The sequence below is a fragment of the Xenopus laevis genome, chromosome 3L (assembly GCF_017654675.1).
Source record: "Xenopus laevis strain J_2021 chromosome 3L, Xenopus_laevis_v10.1, whole genome shotgun sequence".
Classification (NCBI taxonomy): Eukaryota; Metazoa; Chordata; class Amphibia; order Anura; family Pipidae; genus Xenopus; species Xenopus laevis.
Window position 1 is genome coordinate 144,017,793 of NC_054375.1, and position 20,938 is coordinate 144,038,730.

At 40.6% G+C, this 20,938-nt stretch overlaps 1 protein-coding gene across 7 annotated transcripts in view; it reads left to right on the forward strand.

The window, feature by feature from the left end:
* pkn1.L (protein kinase N1 L homeolog) overlaps nt 1–20,938 on the forward strand; it is a 52,157-nt gene that overhangs the window by 20,590 nt on the left and 10,629 nt on the right. For 6 of the 7 annotated variants that reach the window (XR_005966399.1, XM_041587192.1, XM_018253633.2 and 3 more), the window contains 12 exons: nt 1,525–1,966; nt 2,077–2,216; nt 2,379–2,493; nt 6,046–6,191; nt 7,117–7,321; nt 7,853–8,038; nt 9,510–9,619; nt 12,506–12,649; nt 13,198–13,273; nt 18,515–18,629; nt 19,271–19,334; nt 19,879–19,937. Coding sequence is in view for 6 of the 7 variants with exons in the window: in XM_041587192.1 (XP_041443126.1) it covers nt 1,525–1,966; nt 2,077–2,216; nt 2,379–2,493; nt 6,046–6,191; nt 7,117–7,321; nt 7,853–8,038; nt 9,510–9,619; nt 12,506–12,649; nt 13,198–13,273; nt 18,515–18,629; nt 19,271–19,334; nt 19,879–19,937 (1,802 nt within the window). In the remaining variant the exon portion in view is untranslated. The remainder of the gene's footprint in view (nt 1–1,524; nt 1,967–2,076; nt 2,217–2,378; nt 2,494–6,045; nt 6,192–7,116; nt 7,322–7,852; nt 8,039–9,509; nt 9,620–12,505; nt 12,650–13,197; nt 13,274–18,514; nt 18,630–19,270; nt 19,335–19,878; nt 19,938–20,938) is intronic. The other variant, XM_018253631.2, reaches the window with a different exon arrangement.

Below are 20,938 nucleotides of genomic sequence, written 5' to 3' on the forward strand. Positions count from 1 at the left end.
AATGGGGGTTACTGACCCCCATCTAAAAACAAATGCTGTATAAGGTTACAAATGTATTGTTTTTTAATACTTTTTACTCATCTTTCTATTCAGGCCTCTCCTATTCATATTCCAGTCTTTTATTCAAATCAATGCATAATTAACCCCTTAAGAAGTGCTTGATCAACACAATAATGTGAAGCGGTATTATAAATAAATTGCTTATTAGGGTCATTAGTTAGAATTGCTGCTTAGGGGCCGAATATCGAGGGTTAATTAACTCTCGATATTCGACTAGGAATTAAAATCCTTCGACTTCGAATATCGAAGCCGAAGGATTTAGCGCAGATAGATCGAAGGATATTAATCCAACGATCGAAGGAATATCCTTCGATCAAAAAAAGTTAGGCAAGCCTATGGGGACCTTCCCCATAGGCTAACATTGACTTCGGTAGCTTTTAGATGGCAAACTAGGGGTCGAAGTTTTTTTTAAAGAGACAGTACTTTGACTATCGAATGGTCAAATAGTCGAACGATTTTTACTTCGAATCCTTCGATAGTCGTAGTCGAAGGTATAAGTAGCCCATTCGATGGACGAAGTAGCCCAAAAAAACTTCGAAATTCTAAGTTTTTTAACTTCGAATCCTTCACTCGAAGTTAGTGAATCGGCCCCGTGTCAGGCAGGTTTTATTTAACTGACCAGCAAAGATTACCATGTTGATGTAGCCCTCATCCTGACGGTCTGTAGCCCCCTCTATATGATCTGTCCATTAGCCATCATCTAGGAATGTGTGTGACACAAGCAGAGATGTGCAGCAGAGTGGAGGCCGATAACCCGATTTTGTAAGTTACTTGTTGCTTAATAGGGTGCCATGACAAAAATGTCAACTCTGCAATAATCTAGGATTTTAGCAACAGTGTTTAATATAGACTGAAGGGGAAGAGGTTGGATTACTTCCCTGTTGGTGCTATAAAATAAAGCTGACCATATGTGTCAATATAGTCATAGAGTTTAGTTATTTCTTACTGAGCTGTATACATGTGTGGCACCCCCAAACAAGGGCTTTGTTCATGAACCATCAAAATGAAAACATATGGTTGGCTGATTCATTGGCCTCCATCAATTAGAAAGGTGAGACCGTATTAGTGTAATCGACATGTTTTCTACTAATACACATTGGGGATCATTTATCAACACAGGGCAAATTTGCCCATGGGCAGTGACCCATGGCAACCAATCACATTGCTGCATTCATTGTTCTACTTGCAGCTGGCTTTAAAAAGCTAATCACTGATTGGTTGCTATAGGTAACTGCCCATGGGCAAATTTGCCCAGTGTTGATAAATGAGCCCCAGTGTTACCAGTCAGTACATATAACTTTAAGAGGTTGGATGGCTTATTAGCAAGTGAGGGAATACAGGGTTATGGGAAGATAGCTCATAGTAAAAGTTGATCCAGGGACTGGTCCGATTATTCCCCATAAATATTTATATACCTTTTGATGCTGTTAAAGTAAATAACAATGTATGTGTTATATTTCACAGGTTAACAATTGTGCTCCCTGCATTTTGAAAGTAGAGAGCAGGGGGAAAGGAAGAGAGACACAATCAGAAGAAAGACAACCAGAGAAAGTCCAGGAGAGGTGTCCAAGCGATGTCATGGACCCACAAAGAGAAGGGAGGAAGATTAAACAAGAGGACTCTGTAGAGGAAACAGAGGGACTGGAGAAAGGAGACCCTCAGGGGTTGGAGGGAGAGAGGGGGGAAATACATGGGATGGAAGTAGAAAGAGATCGTCTCCGCAAGGAGATTAGCAGGGAGCTGAAGATAAAGGAAGGTGCTGAGAAACTTCGAAGAGCCACCACAGAGCGTAAGAACCTGGGACATGTGGAAACCATGTTATGGACATGTGAGAGGAGACTGGAAAGCCTAAAACAGGAACTGGATGGTTTAGAGTCCACTCCTACTTCTCCGGTCTCTACTGGAGGTATTTCATCTCCCAACATATTACTTTTGCCTATATCACAGATTTCTATCTAGCATAACTAAGAGTATGTGTCTATCTAACAATGGCTATTTTTTCCCACTTTATCCCAGCCTGCCCCATCTCTCCAGGTCTGCGGGGTGATAGGCAGAGCTCTAAGATATCGGGACTGGAGCGTCAGTTGGACATTGAATTGAGAATGAGAAAAGGAGCAGAGAACATGTTGCAGATGTACAGCCAAGGAGGAGCCAAGGTGAGGGAGAAGCGGATCTGAGACTGTTTATAAGTAAAGAGCAAAATGCAAATGGGGCTGTCAGTAGTAATTTGGGTGAAGAATTGATGAACATTTATGAAGGAAAAAAAAACAGGACAGTGAAATCACTGGTTGATGCTTGATTGTGTCATTGTGTTACAGGATAAGAAATTACATTCGGCTGCCCATCAGATGTTATCTGAGAGCGATATAAAAATCCGCTTCCTACGTGCACAGATCTACAAAGAAAGTCAGGACACCTCTGGAGCAGGGGATGGTAATAGTATATTTATTATTATTATTATTATGAATTGTGTCTGAGCATAAGCAACCAGGGGTTAGATTCACAGGACAAGGGGGTAATACATAGTTAATCTGGGTTGAAAAAAAACCATCAGGATTAACCCTTGTTATGCACTGCAACCAACCAGATGTTTGCTTTAAAAAAAAAAAAAAGAAATGATGGTTAAATGATACCTGCATAATAGTGCTACTAGAACCAGGGCAAAGCTTTCACCTGTTACTGCATTAACCATGAGGTAGACTTTGGAATGAATCTGGGATTTTTTTGCATCCCTAATGCCTGTAAGTGTAAGTGACTGGGGGAGCAGAACTTTAGAATCAGCTTTGGTGCCAGGGGCGTAACTACAGAGGAAGCAGACCCTGTGGCTGCAGGGGGGCCCAGGAGGTATAGGGGCCCCATGAGGCCCTAATTCATATACAATTTCAATAAATACTGGTAAAACAGGTCAAACTCTAGACATTTGGGGGCCTGAAAAATAATTTGCTGTGGGGCCCAGTGATATCTAGTTACGCCACTGCTTGGTGCCATTGGCCTAAAATGCATTGAACCTCAACCTGTGTTGCTCTCCAACTGTTTTTATTTTTGAATGTGGCTCACGGGTAAAAAAAAATTTGGGGGCCCCTGCCTTTAAAGCATTGAACCTAAACCAGTGGCTTGCGAGCAACATGTTGCTCACCAACCCCTTGGATGTTGCTCCCAGTGGCCTGTAGGCAGGTCCAGACTGAGACTTAAAATAGGCCCTGGCATTTCAGGTACACAGAGGCCCAATCAGCCCCCACCAGCCCACTAAATACTGACTTTCTATGGCACCTTATAGCAGCCCCTCTGGCATTTGCCGGAACCCACAGTTTGCCAGTCCGGGCCTGCCTGTAGGCTGCCAGTCCACATAGGGGTCACCAAATAGCCCATTACAGCCTATATTTGGCACCCCAGTAAGTTTTTGCATGCCTGTGTTGCTCTCCAACTGTTTTTATTTTTGAATGTGGCTCACGGATAAAAAAAAAAGTTGGGGACCCCTGACTTAAAGCGTTGAACCCCAACCAGTGGCTTGCGAGCAACATGTTGCTCACCAACCCCTTGGATGTTGCTCCATTTACTAAAGCGCAGTTAATTTGACTATACGTTTCCGCGTGTTATCTCCAAAATATTCGCAGCGACTAAGTTTACTAAACAGCGATGCGCTCAGATGTCATTGCGATCGCTACTTTATCGTTACTTTAATGAACCAGCTTACGTTAGCGGTAATTTTAGGGAGTTGCTAATTTTCTGGCGACAAATTAAGTTTGCGAAAATTTATGCCCTATAAAATAGTCTTGTTTTATGGCGGTTATTATGGCAATTTTTACTGGGACATTTATGGCCAGAAATGCATCTTCAAAACTCATAAACTTTATTGACTGATGATTATAAAATCCAACAACATTACCAGAGTAACACCAATCAAACATATAAACCGATACTTCATCCATCCAATCACAAACCCTTCTGCCAATAAAATCATATGAAAAAGAAATTCTTACCAGTCAATCTCTTTGCATCATATAAATGCACAGTTTAATGTAGCCAATCACAATGAAACCAAACCCCCTGCCAATTGGATCATAAAGTTACAGAAATCAAATTTATACATCCAATAGACACCTGTCATTTCATAATACACCTCTGAGCCAAAACTGCAGGAGCCAAACATCCTATCAGCAATAGCTACAGATCTCTCTCTCCTGTCAGCAATGGTTACAGCAAAGAATGATGGGTAAAAAAAATATTATGAAATATTTCCTGTTCCCTTGCAAATTTTCTGACGGAAAAAAAAAATTACCGCCACTATATAGATGACAGTAACATTTTGCAAATGTTCTGACGTAAATGATGTCTTTTACACATTTCGCTGTTTAGTAAACCAGGCATTAATGTATACGTAGCGTTATTTTCAGCAAATTCGATAACTGCCGAACGCATATTCTTGCGCAAGCAAATTCGCAAATTTATATTTACTGCAGGTTATTAAACTGGCGAAAACATATTCGCCGATAAATTTGTCTATCTATTGTGATACCTCCTCGTTTTGAATGGGGCAGTCCCTCTTTTGACAGCTCAACCCGCAGTCCTGCATTTGTACTGGAAAGTCCCTATTTCTCTGCAATGAAACAGCCAAAAAAAGATACGTTTCTAACTTAAGATACATTTGTAACAGTTTTGTCCCTTGGGAGAAGTTAGACTCACAGCTTAAAGGGCAATTCACCTTCAATAGTAAAACTGTAATAAAACATAAAAACTACAGAAATGTGTTCAAACATTCATAACCTGACAAATTTTGTAAAATGGGCATGGTAATTAGTGGGTGTGGCCGCAAAAAGGGGTGTGGTCAAAACATGTTTGTTATTTTCATCCCTCTTTCTTCACTTGGTTCTTGCGCCAGCGCCGCTTTGCCGCGCTTCGCCAGGTGTATTTTCGCCAGCGCTACGCAAATTCACTAAAATCCAAAGTTGCGCTCAGGGGAAGCGTAAGGTTGCGGAGATGCGCTAGCGTTAATTCGCCAAGCAAAGCAAAATTACGCTAGCGATGCTTAATTTGCATACGGCACCAAATTGAAGTTACAATGGAGGAATATGTACAATCACTACAAATGCCTGGGAAACCTTCAAAACAGCAAATAAAATTTTTATTTTGCCCTACACATGTGCCCACTGTATAGTTAAGTTGCCATGAGTCAGGAAATGTAGGGGGGAAGGAGGGTAGCCCCAAAAATGTTTTCAATCTTTTTCAGCCTATCACCCATAAAAAAAGAAAAAACGCCAGTGTTTTTTGGGACAGAAATTTTTTTTACTTCTTTTGAAGCAATCCCTATCTACTCAATTGCACTTCGCCTGGTCTGAGGTGGCGAAGGAAGTCTGGCGTAAAAGGTAGCGTTCAGAATAATTTGCGCATCAGTGAATTTGCGTAGTTACGTCCGTTGCGCTAATTCGCCAGGCGTAAGGGTGCGAAGTAACACTAGCGAATTTACGTCAGCGTCCGTTAGTGAATCGGCGAAATTAATGAAAATGCGCTACGCTAGCGCATTCACGCTGGCGTTAGGCGCTTCGTCGTTTAGTGAATTTGCCCCTCTGTTTCCAGAATGTTGGGAGGTATGTTTTGTGCGCCTATTTTTACTGCGCTTTAGTAAACGGACATCTTGTATACTTCCAAGTCTCCTGTTAGCTGCCAGTCCACATAGGGGCTACCAAAAAACTATAATTTTCTTACTCCGTGTTATATTTACCATTTGGGATCAGCTTCTTCACATCCCTCTTTATCTGTCATTAGTGATGGGCAAATTTATTCGCCAGGCGCAAATTCACGGCGAGTTCCTGCGATTCGCCGTTGGCGAATAAATTTCCGAAACCGCCACAAAAAATTGTTGGTTTTTTTTACGCCGAAAATTCAATTTTTTTTTTACGTGGGCGCATTTTCGCCAGCGAATTTGCTATTCTGCTATTGTGCCACATCCCTTTATCTACATTGAGAAGTGGAAACTTTCTCCTGCAGGTGCCCCTGAGGTGTTACACAATGAACTGCGCATTGAAGAAGTGAGGCATCACTACCGCGTGGAGCGAGCCGTGGCTGAGGGGGCTGAGAATGCGCTAAGAATGCTGGGAGCTGCAAGAACTCAGGACAAGAGTGCAATCAATGAGGTGACATCTGTTGTTCTCTTTATAAAGGACAAATCTACATTTTATTTCTATCCAATTGTATTTGTCTACATGCCAGCCCCACTTTTATTTATAGTAACATAACAATCTTTATGTTTCTGATACACAGATCTTTTCAAAGGAAATACAGTATAAGCACATTGCTAGTTTATTGAGATTCTGTCATGATTGTTATGGTGTAGTTTTTATTCCTAAATTACACTGTTTACACGGCATTTAAATCACTCTACCATGTAAAATTTCATTCCTGACCCAACAAGTAGGTTTTTTTTAGTTGTAATATTGGTGTGTAGGAGCATCTCAGGCCAGCACTTTAGGATGGAACTGCTTTCTGGCAGGCTGTTGTTTCTCCTACTCAATGTAACTGAAGGAGTTGCAGTGTGACTGTGATTTTTACTATTGAGTGTTGTTGTTATATCTACCAGGCAGCTGTTATCTGGTTATCTTCCCATTGTCCTGCTGACGGGCTGCTTGGGTGGGGGGGGGGGGGGGGGGGAGGGAGGGGGTGATATCACACCAACTTGTAGTACAGCAGTAAAAAGTGACTGAAGTTTATCAGGGAACAAGCTACATGACTAGGGGCACCTGGGAAACTGACAATATGTCTAGCCCCATGTCAGATTTCAAAATTAAATATAAAAAAATCTGTTTGCTCTTTTGAGAAATGGATTTCACTGCAGAATTCTGCTGGAGCAGCACTATTAACTGATGCGTTTTGGAAAAAAAAACATGCTTTCCCATGAGAGTGCTTCTTTAAAGAAAACTACAAAGCATAAAGTGAAACGAAAACAACCAATAAGTCTATAAGTAAACAGCAACATTTCTTGAATATGGGTCATACTTAATGTTATGTCTGAGACGACCCCTTGAATCCCGCAGGACGCATCACGAATGTCTCTTTTTTCAGGTCCAAGCTCGTATACTGGAGTCTCAGCAGAGGACAGACCTGTTGGCGCTCTCCCTCCAGAGGTGCCTTGATGAATTACCCCATGATCACCCTAAGAGATGTATCTTGCGAGAGGAGCTGACTCTTCACAGCTCTGCCTCCAGACTCGGTGCACCTTCTCCCCTAACTCCCTACAGCAGTGTCTCCAAGCCTGCCCCTCTCACAGGTAAATCTATATATTGAATAGGACTTTGTCTTTTTAAATGTTCATTCCTAGCTGTTTTAATGTTTTTAACCCGCCAGCAAATTATTGTTAGTTATACCTGCATTGTATTATTTTTCCTTTGCAGTTGTCTAATGGGAATATTAAAGCGGCACTGAAACATTAACATTCTAATTGATAGGAACATACCACTATCTGATTTTGAAAATCCCCCTCAAGCCACCCCATTTCAGAGGTATTTGCAGCAACAGACGCCTGTAATCAGGGAGAGCCATTTATACTGTAGGGCTGGAGCAGTGCAATTCTTCTGTAGGCTTTCTATACAGTAATAAGCAATGGTGGCCTGTGAGGGGCACAATTAGTGACTAGTGACTAACACATTCCTATCAATTAAAGAAATGTATCAGTATCACTTTAATGTCAGTGGGACATGGCGTAGTTCCAAGCATTTTGCAGTCTGCAAGATTTCTAGGTTGGTGGGTTTCATTGCATTTCGCATTAGCACAGACATTTAAGATTCTATTTTTTTTTCAGGTGTCTTAGAGGTTTGTATTGTGGACTGCAGTAAAATCCTGGACACGGTCCCTGGAAGAACACGAGCCTCCCCTTCCCGGTTACCAAACAACGTGAGCCCTTTAGAGGGCCTGGCCATGAGAACTCGAACTGGGCGGAGCATTTACTCACGCACAGCCAGTCTGAGTCGCAGTGAAGAACCGTCAGGTACACCAACAATATAGATGCTCAGCTCCAGAGATGCAGATAAAATGATCATTGCGATTTTGCCAAATAAATCCTACATGGAAATGTTGTTCTCTCTAAATTTCAAAGCGCCAAAGTTCAAAATCAGAATTTGTTTTAGCGTGATCATTTTAATATCTAAAAAAAAATACCTAATTGGTATTATAATTTGTATTGGATGTATTAGTATGCAATCATGCGTTATGTTGTTTCGTAGACCCACCTTTTGCCTCAAAAAAAAGGCCTTTTGAGTAATAATGTTTCATCTTTCCACAATGTTCAGGATGGATTTTTTCCCATTCTATAAAACAGATTTACTGTAGGATGTTCAGGTTATCCAGATTACACTTTCACACCTGAATTTTTGAAACCTGCCACAAATTCACAGTTGGATTGAGATGAGGGCTTTGATTGAGCCACTTGCTTCTGTTTTAATAAGACTCCCTTATCCCTGCTGATAGAAAGCAGCCGCCACCATTATATTTCATTGTAGATAGCTGGCACAGAAGAAGCTATCAAGTTAAAGAGAGAAGCCATATCTGGGATTTGCCAAACAATTTTACCAATTTTCATGTTGGAAAGATTTTATGGTGAGGTGAAACCAAGACATGACTTTGGCCAAAGCAATATGTGTGGCACAAATCTAGGACTTCTCATAGTTCAAATACATCTCACCTACAGAGAAGTATACTGGAGTTATCATAATGCCACGGAGGCTGCTTTTCATTAGCAGGGGGCAACAGAAGAAGGGAGTGTCCAAAATACAGTGAAATACTGCAAGAATTAAGCTGAATCTTTGGAGAAGGTTCTATGGAGAATGTTGACCATTCAGCAGGACAGTGATTCCAAGCACAATGCAAAGTGACACTGCAGTTATGATTGTGATTGAAGTGGACAATCATCTTCCGACTACAGGTGGCCATACACGGGCCGATAAAAGCTGCCGACAGACCGAGTCAGCATCTTATTTGCTGTGTATGGGGCCCCCCAACGGGCTTCCCCGATTGATATCTGGTCGACAGTCGGCCAAATCTCGTTCGGATAGGACTAAAAATCCCGTCGGATCGCGGCCGCATCTGTTCGTTGATGCGGTCCCGCGATCCGACCGCCTGTTACCATTCATTAGGATCCGATCGTTGGGCCCTAGGGCCCAGGATTGGATCATCCCGATATTGCCCACCTCAAGGTGGGCATATCGGGGAGAGATCCGCTTATTTGGCGACATCGCCAAATGAGTGGATCTATCCGTGTATGGCCACCTTTACCTGAACCCAAACCAACCTGAGCTACACAGGAACTCAGTCTGGAAAAATGGGCCAAAATAACTCAAAAGCATTGTGCAAAGCTGATGCATACTAAAAAGTCTGGTGGCACTACAATTTTTTTTTAAATTAGTTGTTGAAGGGTACATACACACTTTTCTTTACATTAATATGGTGGTCTGTGCCCCTAGATGAGATCAGCGTTGTGCTGAGACTGGATAACACTGTGGTTGGACAGACGGCCTGGAAGTCTGAGGGACGAGACACATGGGATCAGATATTCAAACTGAAGCTGGAAAGGGTAAGTGTGTACAGAGAAATAAATTGGGAAAGGGATATAAGATACATACCCCCATATGTGATAAAAGGCACTACATTTGCCTGGTAGCAGTAATTCATAGCAACCAATGAGATGTTTGCTTTTAAACAGGTGGCCAGTAAATCCTACCTGCTGATTGGCTGCTATGGGTTGCTGCTCCTAGGCAAACATTGTGTCTTATATTACATAACCCCCATAGAAATCTAGCTGGGAGCCAAAGTACCATCTAGAAATATTTAGATGGAGAGATGATGGAGGCAAAAAATGGAAAAGAGTAAAACAGTGATGGATGTTTAAGGATAGACAAGGGCAGGGATTTTTAAAGACAATCTCCTAAGGTTTATATTTAACCATCTGAGAATAAGAGAATATGAAAACCTGTTAATAGGGCAACAAAATAAAAAAAAAGGAAATAAAGAGGAATGAAGGATAAGCAGAGAAACCCAGCAGAATAATAAGCATGTCAATTGAAGTGGACCTGTCACCCACCACACAAAAATCTGTATAATAAAAGTCCTTTTCAAATTAAACATGAAATCCAATTTCTATTTTTTATTAAATCATTCATAGCTGTTGTAAGCACATTTACATCTCAGCTGTCAATCAAATATTGCCTGCCCCTCCTCTATGCCTTAGGCAGACAATTACTTTCACTTTCCATTCAGCACTTCCTAGATGTCACTGCTCTCCCCACATTCCCCCGTTCTCTTCACCATTTAATTGTGTAGCCAGGACATGGGGATGGACATCAGGTCCCCCATTCTGGTGCACAAACAAGATTCTGAGATGATACAAGACTTGTCTTAATAACAGTGTCCACACAATGGCTCCTGCCTGCTTGCTATAATTATGAATTCCCAGACTGAAGGAAACAAGATTCAAATAATTTATATTGTGTAATTAAAGTTCATTTTGCTTGACTGATGTGATAAAATAGGATTTGGAATAATTTTTTTGGGCGACGGGTCCCCTTTAAGCTTCAAAATATCTAGTGTATATTTTACATGATATAACTTCTGATCAAAATAAAATTAAGATGTACAATAAGTTTGAAATATAAGTTGCATTATTGATCCACTATGGTAGATAAGTTTCTTTATTCATTTTTTTAACATTCCATGTGTTTATCTGTTCATTCAGAAAACTGTTTCTTGGCAAACAAAAACATTTTGTAGAGATCTATGAATTGCATTGGACCCCTGTTTTATCTTCTTGTTCTATAACTAAACCCATTGTATTTTAAACAGTTTATCTGTTACCTGCTATGTAAAGCCTTTTCCCCTTTTCAGCTTGAATGGCTGCCCCCATGTCTACACAGCAGCTTGTATACGTTTGTTATAAACTATAGTAGTGCTTCTTATTAGAGTAGTGACACATGGTAAGATTCGGGTATATTTAGTCACCCGGTGACAAGTCGCCTCTTCTTCGGGCGACTAATCTCCCCGATAAGCCTTCCTGCTGGCTAGAATCTAAATCGCCAGCTGGATGTCACTTGGAGCGATTTGTTTTCTGAAGTCACCCGAAGTTGCCTCACGAGGAGACTTCGGGCAACTTCAGAAAACAAAGCGCTCCGAGTGCCAATCGGGCGACTAATCTCCCTGAAAAGCCTTCCCACAGGCTAGAATCTAAATTGCCGGCGGGAAGGCTTTTCAGGCAGATTAGTCGCCTGAAGAAGAGACGATTTGTTGCTGGGCGACTAATCTCCCCGAGTCTTACCAGTTGTCACTACCCTTACCAGTGCTGGGTAACTACATTATATTTGCATACATCTACGTGACCATCTTATTTTTCTGTTTCACTATATGAACTGGAACTCTCTCATTCTTCTCTTTTGGTAAAAAAGTCCTTGGGCAATAGAGACATTTTTCTCGAAATGTTTTGGTATTAGCAATCTTCCTTTAAAACCATTTGATGAAAGCTCATCCATAGCAGTGTAGTGTTGTGATGAGTGGGCCTATAACCTCTGCGACAGAATGCTCTGTTATGAGTACAGGTATGGGACTGGTTATCCAAAATGCTCAGGACCTGGGGTTTTCCGGATAATGGATCTTTCTGTAATTTGGCTCTTCATACGGCAAGTCTACTTAAAAATCATCTAAACATTAAATAAACCCAATAGGCTGTTTTTGCCTCCAATAAGGATTAATTATATCATAGTTGGGATCAAGTACAAGCTACTGTTTTATTATTACACAGAAAAGGAAATCATTTTTAAAAATTTGGATTATTTGGATAAAATGGAGTCTATGGGAGACGGCCTTTCCATAATTCGGAGCTTTCTGGGTTTCCGGATAACGGATCCCATACCTACATAGCTAAGGCTCTTCTGTTCGTATAGGAGACACAACCACCAACAGGAAACACGATCACCTAATGAAGCACAACAGTTACCATAGATTTACTAAATTACTGCTTTCCAAAACAATTTTTACAATAAGATTTTTAGGAACAAACACACTGAACAGCTCTTTTCTTTGTATTGTATACACTGGCCATTTTGACACCTAGGGGCAAATTTACTTATGGTTGAATATCGAGGGCTAATTAACCCTCGATATTCGACTGCCGAATGGAAATCCTTCGACTTCGAATATCGAAGTCGAAGGATTTACCGCAATTCGTTCGATCGAATGAAAAATCGTTCGATTGAACGATTAAATCCTTTGAATCGTTCGATTCAAACTTATGGTATGGTGATTTAATTATGGACAGATAACTTATTGGGAAAATCTGATGTCCCAAGCATTCAAAATAAATAAATCCTATAACTGTACTAAAACCAAAAATATAGCTAATATGGCAAATTCCTGCTGCAAGCAGTTGTAAGTAATACTAAGTGTGCATGATTCTTCTGAATTTTGTGTTCAGGCTCGAGAGCTGCAGCTGTCCGTGTACAGGAGAGACTTCCGCTCACTCTGTGCTATTAAATACCTGAAGTTAGAAGATTTTCTGGATCATCAAAAGCATGAGACATACCTGGAACTGGAACCTCAGGGGACCTTGTTGTGTGAGGTATGGGATACAGGATGGGCTCTCTGCATAAACATAGAGCCTTCAGTGAAGGTTGATAGACAATGTCCCAGCTCATTACTTGAGCAAATGAACCATGAAACCCTATATGCAGCACTGCAGTGTCAATTTCACTTAGAATTGATAGTTGCGCCTGTAGAGAATTTCTTTTTCCAAAAAGCAACAAGAGTTGGAGCAAAATGATTCAGGTTCCAACATAGTTATCAACCCAACACAACCAACTCAGGTCTAGAATCTCAAGGTCAAGGGTATTGCTGAAGCTCTGCATAGCATTTAGCTCATCTAGCAATGACTAATCTGTGTTCTTATGCTACCGTTGATTAATGTTTCAGTAAATGCTACCTGCTGATTGGTTACCATGGATTACTAGACAGTCTAGTCTTTAAACATTACTGGTAATATACTAATTCTTAATGAAGCACAAGGTAACTTATTTACCACACACACACACATATATTGATTTAATAAATATATTGTCATATGCGTAGTTGGGGGGTACACAACTACTCATTTATGTATTTGCTGTTTAGGTGGCCTTCTATAACCCAGTGATTGAAAGATTCTCCAACCTGCGCAGACAGAAAAAGATCTTCTCCAAGGAGCAAGGTAAATTTGGGAAGATAGATGCAGACTGGGTGTTGTGGGTCAAATCCAGAAGCGTTTAAAGAGCCAGTAACATCAAAGTTGAATATTATGTCGGCACATTCGATTTTTCATTCCTGTTCATGTAAAAAAGTTTTCAAGCAACTGGTTTTTATTGCAGTGAGTTTGCTATGATGTCTGTTATATTCTGCCGTCTTATATCTGTTCTCAAACAAATCCCCATCCAGACTTATGTATTCAGTGATGCTCTAGAATAAATAATACCTACTTATTAACTAACCCCAAAAGGTCTATCAGTCAAAAACATCTAAATATAAGGAGAAACCACTTATGGAGAGAAAATGGTAATACTGTATGTCAGTAACGTACAGTAACTAGAGGGGGGCGGGCTGTGGCGCGGGATGTGCAGCCGGGCCCCCCCCCGTACGCCCGGAAATCCGCCAGAGTCAGTGGCGCGCAAGCTGCCGGGCGCCCTGGCCCAATCGCACCCCCTGCTCCCCCGGTAGTCACGCCACTGCAGTATGTGCCTATAGTACTGGGGCCGCCATACTTTTTTTTACCCATGAGCATATTGAGCCACATTGAAATGTGAAATGAGATGAGGAGGAACACAAGCATGAAAAAAGTCCCTGGAGGTGCCAAATAAGGACTGTGATTGGCTATTGGTAGCCCCTATATGGACTGTCTGTTTCGCTGTAAATCTGGATTTATTCAACCACAACTTGCCTCCAAGTCAGGAATTCAATAATAAGAACCTGATTTGAGGCCCCTGAGAGCATTGGGCTATGGGCCACGTCAGGGCAATTCTTGGCTCATCATTACTTTTATTTATTCATTCACAGGACGGTAATTGGCGACTGCGGACGTAATTTTAATCAAACTTATCCTTGACTCTTTTCTTATTCTATTTTCCTTTCCAAGAGCTGATGGGTTTTGGGTTATTTAGGATATATTAGCCTCTCTCCTGAAAAAGAATAGAAAAGGTAATAACCAAGACCACAGCCCTTTGGCCTCTGCCTTCTCCCACTTTGTGTCCCCAGGGACTAGATCAAACAATGTAGTTAGATTCATTGGGAGCAACTCCACCAACTAGCAATTTTCCTTTGCCTCAAATCAAGGATTAACCTTCAGATATTTGAACAAAGGGACCTATTAGTAACCACTTGCACTTGTCACTTTATATTTATATTTTTTTATAATGAATTGATGGTGGATATGCAGTGAGATTTATTTAATTAATTAATTTTTTTAAGAAAGAAAGATTGATTAAAGGGGTTGTTCACCTTCAAACAAATAGTTTTTTTCAGATAGATCACCAGAAATAATGACTTTTTCCAATTACTTTCTATTTTCTATTTTCTAATATTGAAGTGTAAAGTGTAATTTTTAACCTTCTCACCAGCAGCTCTGTGAGGGGGGGGGTCACCGACCCTGTAAACTGCTCTAAACTTATAGATTTAGTTGATACATTTCTTATCTTTTTCACTGCTGAGCAGAATCTCTTGGTTTCCTTAAAGGCAGCTGTTAGAATTGATACAATAGTTGCTAATACTCCAGAGATGATGCTGAGAAATGGATCAATTACATGTTGCAAAATTGTAACAGTTCAGAATCTGCACCTGAATTACTGAGCTGCCAGACTCAAACACCAGAGACAGGGACATTCAACTTTAAACTTAGATTTTTGGAAAAACATTAAAAAAAAAAAATCATGGAACGTAATTGAAAAAAGTCTTTATTTCTGGGGAACAATCAGAAAATAACTGAACTGAAAAAAGTGTTTGGAAGGTGAACAACCCCTAATTTAGTACACTTGGTTTATTAATTAATTAAGGGGATTTTAATAATTCTGAATTAATCACAATTGTAAGGAGTATTGGATAAAATAATCACAAATTAATTAATTGGTCTCTAATTTTAAGTGATAATATCACAAAGACTTGGAAAACTTATTTTTACAGAAAGTATTGGAAGGAGATTTGATACAGTCATAAACAAGGTTTCTTCCTTCACTTTCTTTTTGTTAAAGTTAAAAAAAAAGCACACGTCTTTGCAAATTACAGTCTGAAAAATAAAGGAGGTCCCATAGCTGATCATCTGTTGCCTGTTAAAGGAGAACTAACGCTTAACAAAAGAAGTAGCTAGAAATGTTGTACATGAGCCAGAAAAATAAGCTCCACCGTCTGTTTTACATTTTTTATTTAATCTAAACAATGAATCATGGTTTGCTTAGACACCCCAGGGTTTGTTTATGTAAAACTGCTCTTTCCCCTCTAAATCTCCATAAATATAAATCGTGTTTTATTTATATTTAGTGCTAATACTATTATCGTATTTATTTCAGAAGCAACCAGTTTGCACATTGTGTATAAATACCATAACTATAATTGTCCATGTAGGAATCCTTAGAAGCCCCTATCAGTGTGTCCTCAGGGCCGCCATCAGGGGGGGACAGGGGGTACAAGTGTCCCGGGCCTGAAGGGGGGCCCGGCAGTGAAATAGCCAGGTCCCTCTTGACAGCGCCAAAGCAGTGCGGCCATTTCTGGAGTCCTGAACAGCCGAAGTCCTGAAGCGACGAAAAGACCCGAAGTCATGAAAACAGCTGAAATTGAAGTCCTGAAGCACCGAAAAGACCCGAAGTCATGAAAACAGCTGAAATTGAAGTCCTGAAGCACCGAAAAGACCCGAAGCCATGAAAACAGCGAAATTGAAGTCCTGAAGCGCCGAAAAGACCCGAAGTCACGGAAACAGCCAAAATTGAAGTCCTGAAGTGCCGAAAAGACCCGAAGTCAAGGAAACAGCCGAAATTGAAGTCCTGAAGTGCCGAAAAGACCCAAAGTCACGGAAACAGCCAAAATTGAAGTCCTGAAATTGAAGTCCTGAAGCTCTGAAAAGACCCGAAGTCATGGAAACAGCAGAAATTTAAGTCCTGAAGCGCTGAAAAGACCCAAAGTCACGGAAACAGTCGAAATTGAAGTCTTGAAGGTGCCGAAAAGACCCAAAGTCACTGAAACAGCCGTAAATGAAGTCCTGAAGAACCGAAAAGACTCGAAGTCACGGAAACAGCCGAAATTGAAGTCCTGAAGCCACAAGTTCAATTCTACACCAATGTGTGTTTTTTTTTAATCCCCTGGCGACTAATGTATTATTTTAATACTCTATAGGCCCCTGCCACCAATGTTGTTTTTAAAAATATTCTTTGGGGCCCCAATATTTTTTTTCTAACATGTAAGGGGGGGCCTGGCGCTAATGTTTTTCTCAAAAATATTCTTTGGGGCCCCAAATTTTTTTTAATTGTAAGAGGGGGCCCTGGAACAAATACTTTTTTTAAAAAAAAAACTTTTATGGGGGGGCCCTGGCACCGATAAATATTTTTTTAACTTATAGTGGGGCCCTGGTCCCCAATAGCTTTTTATACTTGTGTGGGGGGGGGGGTTACCTTTTTTAACGCTGATGTCTGTGTGGTCTTTTAACTGTGATGTGGGGCGGGCGGGATCTGGGGAGGGGCTGGTGGGTGGGGCCCAAGGGGCCTGGAAAATTCTGTTGTACGGGGCCCCGTGATTTCTAACGGCAGCACTGTGTGTCCTTATATCTGGGTAGTTATCTAAAAAGGCTAAGGCAAATTATATGGCAATATTTGTTTTGTGAGTCTATGTGCATTGCATAGGAAGTAAATGCTGGATCCCATACAATGCGGCCAAACTGAAAAATTTATACAAAAAAGGGAAAATCAGATTCCAGACAAGTGAGCAGTAATTAATGTTTCTTTCAGCCCTGGGAAATATGTCAGTATATACGGCAGATAGTACCAAGGCTGCAAGACTTGTATACATAAGAGGGCTTTTATATGGCCTTGGGCGCCGGCTGTTCAGAACCAGTCTGGGCCTGTGGAGCTTGCCATTCTCTGTTACTGCCCTGCTAAAAGTTCCTATAATATTTATTAAGGCTCCAGTATTTGTAAGTGTATCTGCACGTAACCCCCTTTAGGACTGAGCCTCGCTCTGAGTAATGTCGGGAAGATTATAGCATTTGTTTTTCCAGCTACTTGTATAGGCTGGATTAGGAAGTATTATATGCAGCAATGTTAGCTACAAATCCCTTTGGATTTAGTTGGGGGGGATGGTGGGGGGCAATTTGTTGGCGTGCTGGTATTCCTAACAAGATCTCCAGTAAAACAGTCTATTCAAACAGATTCGATGGAATGGGAGTTCTGACATTTGTATTCTGTCAGATTCATAATATTATGTGAATTTAAAGGAGAACTATCACGAAAATGTAATATAAGCTTCATCATACTGAAATAAGAAACGTTCTAAATACAATCAATTAAATATTCTGCATTGTTGCCAAAATAACTAAGTTTATCTTCACTATCCCTCTCTCAGCATCTGTTTCTCTTCATTCTCTCTTCATGCAGCAGTTGGGTGTCAGATATTCATTGACAGTTAGATCCAATATATCTTATAGGGGGGCTCCTTTCCTAGCAGATGTATTAGAGCTCAGTCAAATAACTGATTCCAGTACAAACAAAATAACTGCCTTTTGCACAAATCCGGCATGTAGAGAGACATGATGTCTGGTGCTTTTAATAGAGTGAACTCTAATACACCTTCTAGGCAAAAGGAGCCCCCCTATAAGATATATTGGATCTAAATGTCAATAAATATCTGACACCCAACTGCTGCATGAAGAGAGAGAGAGAAAAGAAACAGATGCTGAGAGAGGGATAGTGAACATAAACGTGATTATTTCAGAAACGGTACTTCATTTTTAATTGATTATATTCAGAAAACTTCTTATTTCAGTATGATGAAGATTATATAAAATTTTCAAGTTCCCTTTTAAATCCAAAGCTCAAACATCAGAACACTGTGCATATTTGTAATATACATTGCGCTCTCTCTCTTCCTCTCTCTCTGTCTCTCTCTCTCTCTGTCGCTCTCTCTCTCTCTCTCTGTCGTTCTCTCTCTCTGTCGTTCTCTCTCTCTCTGTCTTTTCCACAGCAAATATGCAGTTTTCTGCACTAGAAAACAATATTCGTAATGACTCTGCTCGGTCTCATCTCTGTCCTCAGCTGCTTCTTGGTTCCTCCTCTATTGTAGCTGTGCATGTAACACAAATACTATAATAATAATAATAATAATATTACAGAGTATTGTCTATGGAGAGAGCCCAATAAACATAGCATAAACCTTATTTAGGCCTAGAATTTAAAGTAATTCCTCAATGCTATATCTCACCCAGGAAGGGCATTTCTTCGTGCACGACAGATGAATATTGACCCATTAACATGGCTCCGCCTTCTGCGCAGAGGAGTCAATACCAGCAGTGGAGCCGACAGCCCTGCAGATCGAGGAGCGTGAGTTCGAATTCTCCTTTTCTGGGTCGCAATGTGATTTTTTTTTATGATTTCTTTGCTCTTTAAAGGAGAAGGAAAGTTATCGAGGCAGTTTATTGCCAATAGATTAGCCACAATAGTGCAAGCTATAAGACTATATTTATTCTGCAGAATGCTTTAGCATACCTGAGTAAACAGCTTTAGTTTGTTTAGGATAGTAGCTGCCATATTAGCTTGGCGTGACATCACTTCCTGTCTGAGTCTCTCCCTGCTCACTCATAGCTCTGGGCTCAGATTACAGCAGGGAGGGGAGGCGTAAAAGGGAGGGGGAGGAGCAAACTGAGCATGCTCAAGCCCAAGCCCTGGAGGTTTAAGCTGAAAACAGGAAGTCTGATACAGAAGCCCATGAGTACACAATAGAAGGAAAGAAATGCTGCGTTTCTTTTGACAGAGGATTCAGAGCAGCATTACTTTGAGGGTTTACTGGTATATTTATATAGACCTTTCTGATAAAGTTTACTTAGTTTTAGCCTTTCCTTCTCCCTTAATGGGCTGTTGCAATGTGTTTAGTTCGTTTTGTATTGACTATAGTCTTTTCCCATGTACCTCTTCACTGATCCACTGATGCTCATTATCTTGTCTTGGTGTTTTTTTCTTATTAGAGAGTTGCAGCTGGAATCCCTTGCCCTGGAGATAAAAGAAGATGTTAAGGAAAATAAGAAAGAGGTGAGAGCCAAGTCAGACAAGTTCTGTTTGTTACTCCGCTTTGCACCAATAATTCAAATGAACTAAAATGGAATTGAGGACTAAATCCCAATTAAAGTATAGATCATTACCTTGACGTGGTATGGTGGCTTATCAATATTATGATCATAATTTTGTAACAAAAAAAACCCTGTTTCAAAATTACATGCACTTGCATATTTACTTGAATTACTTAGACAGGGCTTTATACTTTTTGAAATTGGCCTCAGGTGTGCACCCACAACCCCCCCATATTTATCATTACCTTCAGCACAAGAGATTTTTAACCCCTCCGCCTCAGTCAAGATGCAGGTGTTTGAGGTCACTAATGAATTTAGTTATTATTTCTTGCCTAGCCACTGGTTCCAATCATCCATATTCATTGTCATCGCCCTTACAGTCTGCACCCTGTTCATTTGTTAGACCCCAGTCCAAAGGCACATGATTTGAATAGCTAGGCAAATATATATATTTATTTAAAGGGTGTATTTCTGGCAGGTGAATGACTGCCCTATACTTCTTTTAGCAGGTTCCTGTTGCAGAGGAGAAGCAAGTCCCAGTAATAAGAAGAGAAAGCCAAAGGAGGTAAGCAGAAACACAATTGACGGGTTATTTAATTGTTTATGGTATCTAGTGGAATTAAGCTAAACTGAAGATGTTGGGATGTTTTTTCAAGAAAAATCCATTTGCTGTCGACTTCATTCTACTAGATACTGTATATTATGATCTGGATGAATAGAAATCTTCATAGACTTAATTGTTTATGGTTCCTAAGAGTGTTTGGCCAAACAATGTAGGGCATACCCTGCACAGCTACCCCACTGATTTGCCCAAGCCTTGTCCACTATCTGTAAAGCCCCCAAATCTTTTCTGGAACTGGATTTGGGACTGTCCCATCGGGAATTCTGTGCAGCTAAAGGAATGGAAGTAGTATCAGCCCTGGCCTCAGCTTAAGTAATGGCCGAATTTGGCCCGTTTTGCTTCGGCGCGAAAAATACACGGAATGGCGATTCTGACGCCGGCAAAACTTTGATGCCAGTGTCTGGAACCTTCTTTTTGTGGCAAAGTCGCAATGTTATTCGCCAGCAGCGAAACGCACAAATATGCCGCGAATTCGCCCCTGCCGAATAAATTCGCCGATCACTACTCAGCTTGTGTTTTACCAGTGGTGCATACAGTATCTTTCTAAACCCGTCACTTACATTGAGTTGGGAATCTCACATCCATTTTCCTGTCTGTTTTTCTATGCTGTTTCCACTCTCTTATCCTTCCTTTATAGAGATGCCATGTAATATTTAAATAAGGTGTTTTTCATGGGTTAAAAGCTCCACTTCTCCATGGTTTAATTCTTATAAAGCAACTCTTAGGGGGTTATTTATCAAAGTCCGAATTTATCTCTATATTTTCTGCTACAAACTCCGATCAAATCCACTCGGGTTTTATGCGCTTATTTATTATAAAATTTTTCTGAAAATTTGCTTTGCAGGAAAAAATCTAATTTTTCGGATTTTTCGCCGATATTGCACAAAACCCAGCGCACATCAAAAGATCATTGGGACCCCTCCCATTGACTTATATGCAGCCTC